The sequence below is a fragment of the Apodemus sylvaticus genome, chromosome 1 (genome assembly GCF_947179515.1).
Source record: "Apodemus sylvaticus chromosome 1, mApoSyl1.1, whole genome shotgun sequence".
Taxonomy (NCBI): domain Eukaryota; kingdom Metazoa; phylum Chordata; class Mammalia; order Rodentia; family Muridae; genus Apodemus; species Apodemus sylvaticus.
In genome coordinates this window covers 108,531,268-108,541,609 of record NC_067472.1, presented here as the reverse complement: position 1 = coordinate 108,541,609, position 10,342 = coordinate 108,531,268, and the positions used below count along the sequence as shown (strand labels likewise).

General features: G+C 44.9%; 1 protein-coding gene across 1 annotated transcript; it reads left to right on the top strand.

The window, feature by feature from the left end:
• The first annotated feature begins 4,222 nt into the window (after window positions 1-4,222).
• On the top strand, window positions 4,223-10,342 carry Ndufc2 (NADH:ubiquinone oxidoreductase subunit C2). The gene is made up of 3 exons (XM_052158431.1): window positions 4,223-4,525; window positions 9,362-9,505; window positions 10,168-10,342. Exons 1-3 carry the CDS (start codon window positions 4,357-4,359, stop codon window positions 10,215-10,217), a joined length of 363 nt encoding a protein of 120 aa, XP_052014391.1. The 5' UTR covers window positions 4,223-4,356; the 3' UTR covers window positions 10,218-10,342.

Genomic DNA, 10,342 nt, shown 5'->3' with positions numbered 1-10,342 from the left:
TTTGTTGTCTGAACACCCAAAGAGGGTGTTGGACATGGACTGGAAGCTGGGAACCAAATTCTGGTCTTCTGCAAGAGTGGCCATTGTTCTTAGCCAGTAAACACTCCTCTTCCTGTTCTTTTTTTTTTTTTTTTAAGATTTATTTATTTTATGTATATGAGTACATCATTTCTCTCTTCAGACACACCAGAAGAGGGCATAAGATCTCATTACAGATGGTTGTGAGCCACCATGTGGTTGCTGGGAATTGAACTGAGGGCCTCTGGAAGAACAGTCAGTGCTCTTAACCACTGAGCCATCTCTCCAGCCCCATCTTCCTGTTCTTGAGACTACTTCATGCATACTTTTTATCTCAGTCCTCAGCTTTCCTACTATATACTACACATTCAAATTCAGCCAACATTAGCTGACACAACAGTGACTTATATAGAGTATAGTTGCGCATCATTCACTACAGGGCTTAGTAAGCCCAAAGTCCTTGTCATCCTGGGGTGCTGATCTAGTCATTGTGCCTATTGTCTGTGGTTTCAACAATAAAGATGGGGGCTGGGCCAAAGAGAGAGGAAAGCACACCTCTGGTTTCATCATCCCCTTTGCACCTGTGATCAGTCCAGCATAACACACAAAAGTAATAATCTGTGTATGTAGATGTGTACACATGTAAATTTTAAACCTAGCACAGCAGCGTAGTGATGAGAGCAGAGGCTAAGAGCCGTTCAGCTAGCTTGGAAATTAAGCTTTCTCTTTTTTTTTCCGTTCATTTCTGTTGAGTGTTTATGTGTAGTTATGTGTATGCCATGGTGCCCACCTCTGGAAGCCTGGGATGGCATAGGGGAATCAGTTCTGCCCTTTCACCCTGTGGGTGTTGGGACTGAACTCCAGTTACTTGGTGGCAGGCACCTTAACTCACTGAGCCACCAGGCAAATTAGTTTTTTGAGTGATGGCATTTAGCCATTTGCCATCGTGCCTGGCCCAGCCTGGAACCATTTTTAAGTGTTCAGTGTATCAGCTGTTGTTTTTGAGTGCTCTAAACTCCCGCTTCCTTTCTGCTCCCCCACATGTGCTCCCACTGCTACCATGAGTAGCTGTAACATTTGAATGTGTTCTATTTGTTTTCCTCAAATTACACAGAGAAGTCTAGATTTTTGGTACATGTTCCAACATTTAGGTAGAAGCCAAAGGATCATGGAGAAAGAACTCTAGGTTGCCATGGTCCTCTGAGTGGGGTCATGGTCCTCTGGCTCTTACACTCTTCCCATCTCCTCCTGGATGTTCCCTGGGCCTTAGGTACAGGAGCTGAGCCATAGATGCCTTGGTTGGTGCTGGTCACCACAAGTTGATCTGTTTTTGGTGTTTGGCTTCATATTCCTTTTTTTATTCAATGTAAGTCAACGCCTGGAAATGGTGCCAATGGAACCTTTGGCACCAACACAGACCAGTCCCTGGACTTCACCATGCCGTGAATGCTCTTTTCTAGGTAGTGTACCTGGTATCCATGCTTTTAAACTTTGCAGAGAATGGGTGTTCTTTTTCTCTCTTTTCTTTTTTTGTTTTTGTTTTGTTTCTGATACAGGGTCTTACTATATAGTCCTGGGTGTCCTGGGTGTCCTGGGACTTAATATGTAATCAAGCTGGTCTCTGATTTACAGATATCTACCTTTATCTGCCAAGGGCTGAGATTCAAGGCGTGGACTGTCATTCTCTGCCTATGAAGGTTTTTTTCTTTTAATAGCAAATTCCTAATTTTAAAAATTATAAGTGGCCTATAGTTTAGTGGCCATATGCTAAACTAGCATGGCTAAGATCTTGAGATTGATTTAATCCCTAACACCAGAAATAATATAAAAAAATTACTAAGCCGGGTGGTGGTAGCACACGCCTTTAATCCCAGCACTTGGGAGGCAGAGGCAGGCAGATTTCTTAGTTCAAGGTCAGCCTGGTCTACAGAGTGAGTTCCAGGATAGCCATGACTACACAGAGAAATACTGTCTCGAAAAAACCAAATCCAGAAAACAAAACAAAACAAAAATTAAAGTTTGGCATGGTGGCAGAGGTAAGTGGATCTCTATGAGTCAAAACCCATAAAAAAAAAGTTCCAGGTGCGGGGAGGTGGCAACACTGGATAGATAGCTTATGAGTATGTTCCAGAGGACCTGAGTTCAGGACCCATGTCGGGTGGCTAACAGCCACCTGTAACTAGCTCCAGAGGATCCATCTGGTGCCCTCTTCTGGCCTCAGTATGTGTGCTCACAGGCACATAATCCCCCACCACTCCCATACGCAATTTAAAAATAAAGTATTTTAAAGTGATTTATAGCTGGGTGTGGCAGCATATGACTTTCTTCCCAGGAAGATCCAGAATTCAAAGTCAGCCCCAACTACAAAGCAAGTTCAGAGTCATCCTGGGAAACATGAGAACCTGTTTCAAAGAACAAAAATAATAAAAATAGCACACAAAGGCAGCCTGAGTTTGTCCAGACTTCACACCCAGTTCATGAAGCGCTGGAGGTTGAACCTGGAGCCTTATTTTTCCGTGCTAGGCAAGCTCTCTACCAACTAAGTACATCTCCAGCCTTACAAGAGGCTGAACACCAGGCACTGTTCATTAACCATTTTTTTTTTTCCTCCGAAACTGGGTTTCTCTGTGTAGCCCTGGTTGTTCTGGAACTAACTTTGTAGGACAGGCTGGCCTCAACTCAGAAATCCGCCTGCCTCTGCCTCCCAAGTGCTGGGATCACAGGCGTGCAACACCACGCCCAGCCTCATTAAGCATTTTAACAATATTGTTCATGAGCCAAGAGAGATGACTCTAGGTTGAGAGTCCATATTGTTCTTGTAGAAGACCCCAGTTCAATCCCCAGCAGGTGGCTCATAAACTACTTGTATCTATTCCAGCTCCAGTGATCCAGTGCCCTCTTCTGATCTCCATGGTACTTACACGGACAGACACACACACACACACACACACACACACACACGCAATATTTTTAATCTTGTTTGTAAGAAAGAGATAAATATACTTTTTTTTCTCCAGGAAGACACAAACCAGAACCAGGAGAGTAAGTTGGCCCTCGCTTTCCTTATTTCTTTCCCATCTAACCAGCTATCCTTGCCTAGGAGGAGACCCTCCATCCTCGGTGCTCATTTGTCTGTTGACACAGAGGGGCCACTAATAGGAGACTCTGGCCCTGGTTCTTTTAAGCTCCCTTCCTCCTTACCAAGACAGGATAATTAGCTAGCAGGCTCTGTAGGACCAAATGAAAAACCCTGAGCAAATCTCAAGAAGGAATAAATAACGTCTGATTCAAACCAGTGTTGAACAGAGATAAACTTGCTAATTATATTGCTGGGGTAAAAGTTAGGTAGACTCACAGAGAGTATAAAAACTGAATCTTAGGGCTGGAGAGATGGCTCAGTGGGTAAGAGCACTGACTGCTCTTCCAAAGGTCATGAGTTCAAATCCCAGCAACCACATGGTGGCTCACAACCATCCGTAAAGAGATCTGACTCCCTCTTCTGACTTCTGAAGACAGCTACAGTGTACTTACATATAATAAATAAATACATTTTAAAAAAAAACTGAATCTTAGAGGGGTAGTGGTGGTATACACCATTAATCCCAGCACTTAGGAGGCAAAGACAGGTGGATTTTTGAGTTCGAGACCAGCCTGGTCTACAGAGTGATTTCCAGGACAGCCAGGACTACACAGAGAAACCCTAACTCGAAAAACAAACAAACAAACAAAAAACCCTGAATCTCAATATTAGGTTAAATGATCTGCTCCTGGCCTTCTCTGAATACTCCGTTGCTGAAATCCTTAATTTTAGGCTTTGGAGGTGGAGGTGGAGGGAGGAACTGCAAAGGAACCCCGGAAAGCTAGCTTTTATTGGCTTTCATTAAGTGAACTAGTCATTACGACCACTTGTAGGTACTGATTTTTGGATGCTAAGATAATCTTTTCTGAAGAGCTATGGGGTTGGGAACAAGTGAGTGAGAGACAATTTCGTATGCGATATCTGGGCTAAATAAATATCAGTGTTTCCAGTCTTTGTCCACTGTGGTTTATTTATTATACCCCTGGACTGGGTTAGTACCTGGCCCGCCCCCACCCTCTGCCCCCTACAATGTCAGCGCAACCCAGCACGCGTGGCGGGCCACTTGGTAGCCCGGAACCTCGTGTGCAGAAGTTCCTAAGGCTGCGCGCACAGGGAAGCTTTTGAGTGCTGCACCGCCGTACGCTATGCCCTTCAGCCCGGAGCGCGGAAGAGGACGGTAGCTCGGTCACGGCGTTTGTAGTCGTTGTTTTTCTTATAGTTGGAGTCGAGGTCAGACCTCACGTGGAACCGGCATCAATATGATGAACGGCCGGCCGGGCCATGAGCCCTTAAAATTCCTGCCGGATGAGGCTCGGAGCCTGCCTCCACCCAAGCTGAACGACCCGCGCCTTGTCTACATCGGCTTCCTGGGCTACTGCACGGGCCTGATGGACAACCTGATGCGGATGAGACCTGTGATGAAAGCAGGTGAGGGCTGCGAGGCGGGCCCGCCTGGAGGAGGAGCTGCAGGGTTGCCCGCTGAGGTCAGCCTCCGGGATCCGTGCTTTTCGGGGCCTTCCTGCCTAGCTGGGAGCGCCTGGTTGCCCAGCTCGTGCACCCCCTCTAGGGTTCTCAGCGCCGAGACGAGCCACATGAAAGAAAACCAACCCCACAGTCTGTGAAGGACCCAAGAGGGGCTCCTCACAGTTCGCGCTGTACTTCGTGCTAAACGGTTGCCCAGTCCACTTCGCTCATTGCTGTCACCCTTAAGAGCACGATAGCAGTACGATTTAAAAAAAAGACATGGGAAAGTATTGTCACTAACGAGGGCTCGGAACCCACGCAGGGTTAAAGCAGCTGGCCCACGGTCATGTGGCTAGTTAAGGAGCGGAGCTTGGTGTGGTGTGTGTTCAGAACCAGAGCTCCTCAGACTTGGAGTGCATAGAAATAATATACTGTGAAAATACTGGTTTGATTCATACGGTCTGGGGAGGGGACTACTGTGTACAAAGTCCAGATGCTACTGCTGCTCTGCTCTTGTTCTGGAATAGGAGACTGTCAATAAACTAGCAAGCTGTATATTCTACTATGTCACTGGCTTCCTTCCGGTCATGAGCTGACAACGTAGCCGTGCTAAGAACGTAGAATTCCAAAGATACAGATAGAAACAAGCTAACTGACTTTGTTATATATTTCTTCTTTGTGGGGCAGATGAGCACTGAGGGAGTTAGTTTTCTCTCCGTGTGAGCGCTGGGGATTGATCTCCCCAAGTCAGACCTGGTGGAAATGTCTTTTTCATCTCACTAGATGTGAACTTAACTTTGAATATCAGGCAAAAGTTAAAAGAGCTTTTGTAGGCCTGGGGGTGGCGGGTGCAAGGCCTTCTGAACGTGGGTGCATTTGATTACTTAGTTGCAAGATTCAGGTGACAGCGCTGCAGAGGTTAGCAGATGACGGCAGTTTATTCTCTGGGTGGGGAAGACATCAGACTTTTGAGATCTGAGGAAGTTCAGTGGTAAGGGTCGGGTTTGTCAGCAATCTAAACCATCAGTTGGAGCTAAGGACCACAGTACAAGAAAGCTAATGAAATGGTTTCAGCCACTAGGAATCATCCTGGCTAACCTGAAGGTCAGCATCCTTGAATCCTCTGATCACTAGTTTGTCAGTTCTCAAATGCTATTGCCAGCCATCTGTCTTGGAAATGGTGTCTCTGTCTCTCTGTCTCTGTATCTTTCTCTCTCTCTCTCTCTCTCTCTCTCTCTCTCTCTCTCTCTCTCTCTGTGTGTGTGTGTGTGTGTGTGATCATGCCTAAGCTTGTCATTTGGGAACGACATGGTTTTATTTCATTATTTCCTGCCTCTGTCACTTGGGCAAGTCACGTGGTCTGTCTGCCAGTTTCCTCATCTCTCAGGTGAGCACCTTCATGTATTTGTTGTGTCGGTTCAGCGGGTTCTGTGGATAAGGGACATGACACACAAAAGGTGCTGAGTGAGAAGGAACTGACTGAGCTTTTCTCTGTGCCAGACATTGGGGTGTACACACTGAGTACGGGGAGGACAGACCTTTAGACGCAAGTCAACCAGAAATACAAGTCAGTGTGTGTACTGAGCTTGGAGTGGTGGATGCGTGCTTTGATAGAGATGGCAGGATGATGCTTCGAGGGGGTGGAAGAAAGAGGTGCAAGTGTGAGGAGGAAGGTCCCACAGAAGTGCAGGCGGCTGGAATGTGGGCTGGGCCTTTAGCGCGCCTTACTGCTGCCAGCTCAGCTTCTCTTCCAGAAGCTGGAGAAGGGCGTGTGCTTTGCACCAGGTACGGTGGTGCACACCTTCTTTAATCCCAGAATTAGGGAGGCAGAGGCAGGCAGATCTCTTTGATTGTTTTGCCTGGTCTACAGAGTGAGTTCCAGGCCAGGCAGGGTATATAGTGAGTGAGACCTTTTCTCCTAAAAAAGAAGAGCGTATGCTTTGGGGTGTGATGCCGTGTCTACCCGACTAGTGATTTAATTCTAAGGAAACTTTCTGTAAGAAATGAAGACTGGAGAGATGGCACAGTGGTTAAGAACACTGACTGCTCTTCCTTTTTTTTTTTTTTTGGTTTTGGTTTTTCGAGACAGGGTTTCTCTGTGTAGCCCTGGCTGTCCTGGAACTCACTCTGTAGACCAGGCTGGCCCTCAAACTCAGAAATCCACCTGCCTCTGCCTCCCAGAGTGCTGGGATTACAGGCGTGCACCACCACCTCCCGACTCACAGCATATTTCTGTCAATAAATTTTTAAGTAATCTCCAATATATAGGAGGTTTTTGTTGCTTTGTTTGTACTTTGTTTGTATTTGAGACAAAAATCTCAAATTTTTGTCTCAAAGTCTAGCCTATGTAGACTAGGCTGTTGTGGAACTCAGAGGAATCTGGCTGCCTCTGCCTCCCAAGCATTGAGATTAAAGTTGCTCACCACCGTGGCCGGTTATATTTTAAATAGGTATATAAATCAAACATTTCCTGATAATCATAAAAGAGTTTATTTTAAAGCAGTTTGTTTTTTAGTCAGTCATAACAGTTTTCTGCGTTACTTAGATTTCTCATCACTGTGATAGGATACCTGGCTAAAGCTGCTAAAAGAAAGGAAAGGCTTGTTTTAAGGGACTTGGAAGAAAATGTAGTAGCTGGGCCTAGTGGCTCACACCTTTAATTCTTGCACTCTGGAGACAAGACAGGCATTTCTATGAGTTTGAGACCAGCCTGGGCTACATAGTGAGTTCCAGGATAGCCAGGACTACATGTCGATACCTTGTTTAGGAAAAAAAGAAGAAGAATGAAGGAGAAGGAAAAAAGAAGAGGGGTGGTCACCCTATCAGGGGCTGCTCACGTCTGAACAGATCAGGAAACATAGATGGGACAGGACTTGAGGTCAGGTTGTCAGACCTCTGGCCCTCCCCAGTGATGCAGGTAGAACCAACCTCCTAAAGTTCCACAGCCTCCCAAAATAGTGTCACCAACTGGGGACCAAATGCTTGAGTGGAGGACATCTCACATTTAAACCATAATATACAGTAACAAGTGTGACCCATGCATGGTGCTTCTTGGAGTCTTGAGGGGGTGGGAAAGGAAATGAATGGTGGGCTTTGGACTGTAGCCTTGGAGAATACTTAGCATTCTACAGATAATGATGGAATATTTTGGCTGTGAAGTAAACTTATACCAGTCTTTTTTAAGTTTGTAGAAAATACGAAATAGAATTTCTTCTTATTCTGTTCTCTGTCATCTGTATTTTAAAACCCTTGCTGATAACCACTTTGAGTTGGTTGGTTATAAAGTCTAAAAATTAAATGTTTGTTGATTTTCAGCATGACATTGGTAATGTATCATGTGTAAATAGCATAATAGCTTCCATGTTTAGGTTTATCAAATAAAGGAAAGAAAGAGAAAGTGATTGTGGAGGAAAACTACAGAGAGAAAGGAAGCTGAGGAAAGAGAACCTGGAGAAAGGCCAAACCATGCCTTTAGTGTTTCGGTACTGGCCTCAATATCCGAAACATGTGTAGGTCTTCTGCTGAGAAGTGTGGGTCCTGTAGAGTCGGGTGTCTGTAGCTCAGTGGCTCGCTCATTGGAGGGCATGTTGGGAACACTGGCCCAGAGAACCAGTGTGGGGACTTGGTGGCTTTGAATCAGAAGAACCTGGGCCCTTTGCAGTGCAGACTGCAGAATCTCGTAGGCATGGAGGATGGCCCAGCAGCTTGATCCCAGCATTCACATGACGCTCACAAATGACTGTGACTTGAGTTCCACAGGGTCCAGCAGGGGTGGACCTGCACAGGCTTTACATGTGGTACACATAAGTATATGTCACTCACACACACATAAATAAAAATGAATATATTTAAAAGAATGTCTTGTTTTTATTGCTTTTCACGTTTTCCAAACCACCTTTATATACATTTTATCTTGGTTTGTATATTACTAGAATGAGAAAGATAGAGTAGGTATGCTGTTGTTGCTTGTTTGTTGTTTTTTGAGACAGGGTTTCTCTGTGTAGCTTTGGCTGTCCTGGAACTTGCTTTGTAGACCAGGCTGGCCTTGAAGTCACAGAGACCCACTTGCCTCTGACTCCTGGCATATGCCACCACTACCCATCATGTATTTTCTCTTTTTAGAGGTAGTAAATTTACCTGCCCAAAGGTATTCACTAATTTAATAAATATACATTAGGTGTTATATGCTGATAGCCAGATGAATTAGGTGTTGTTTGCCCTGATGGTAGAGACAGGAACAAATTATGGTACAATTTATAAAAGAAATGAGTTCACTCTTTGAACTCCACAGAATAGGAAACCATTGTAGAGGCACTGATATTGGAAGCTATAGGGTAGTGGTGCAGTTACTGAGCACGGCGGTAACCAGCGGGTTGGCACCTTTTTTATCCTAAAACCTGTTTTATTGGGTTTTTATATGTGTACCTCCTTCCAGCCCTTACTCTACCCTAATCCCTTCCAACCCCCAACACTATGTAGGAGAGAAAACAAAGGTTAGAGGAGAAGAGGGTGTAGCTTTCTATAGACAACTTCCTGCTGACTAGGGACATCAGGTTCCTTGGGGCTGTGAGACCCTGGCAGGAGGAGGTGGGACCCTGGTGGGGGGAGGGAGGAGGGGACCCTGGTGGGCAGAGGTAGAGGTAGGACCCTGGCAGGGAGGGGTTCTTTTTTTTTTTTTTTTTTTTTTTTTGGTAAGGATATTGGCAAGAATACCTTAAGAATGTGTCTGAAATGTAACATAAAAATGTAATTCTTTGTACACTTTGACTGATTATGTTGCTTTGGGTTCTGTAATTACAGGTTTGCATCGCCAGCTTCTGCTTGTTACTTCCTTTTACTTTGCTGGATATTTTTATTTAAAACGTCAAGACTATTTGTATGCTGTGAAAGACCATGACATGTTTGGGTATATGAAATTACATCCAGAAGATTTTCCAGAAAAAGGTATCTCATGTTAATTGAAAAATGAAAAACCCCTTTGTTCATTTTGTCTCATTCTCCCTGAGACAATGTTCAGGTTCTGGCTGGTTGTATGGACGCGAACATCTTCTGTAGACTAGACTCTCTAACCCACGTCTGTTATAAGAACATCTCCATTCAGAATGGCCCCACCCTCACCACCTCATCACATTTCAAGGTCCCCCTCTTCATACCATAGCACTGGGGACTGAGTCCCAGCATGGATTATGGGAGACACAGCATTCAGCAGGTTTCCTTCAGTAAGATGGGTCTTTGTTTTTCAATATAGCCTTATTTACTTACTTAAGTCATCATCATCATCATTACTTCATGCGTATGGATGCTTGCCTGCATGTGTGTCTGTATACGGTGTATACACTTGAGGAGGCCAGAGGAGCATGTGTGTTCCCTGGAACCAGAGTCACAGACAGTTGTGAGCAGCCACAGACACTCTGGAAAATGGAAGAGCAGCCTGTGCTCCTAACTCCTACCCTTAACCTTTATTTGTTTGTTTTGTGAATGCTGAGGAATAAGCCCAGGGCCTCAGACACCCAGCAAATGTCCTGTTCCTGAGCCACATCCCTAGCACAAGAAATCGAATTTTTAAAGTGTAATTTTAAAATGAATATTTTATGATTCTTTCACAGAGAAGAAAACCTATGCTGAAATTCTTGAGCCATTCCATCCAGTGCGTTGAAGTCTTCAGAAGCCTTGTTCCTCCTCACCACCACCTGAGTATTTCCTGAATTTTACAGGATATCTTTCTGTGACAGTGAAGTTTAGGTTGATACGTTAACACTGTAATTAAAATAGTTATTATGA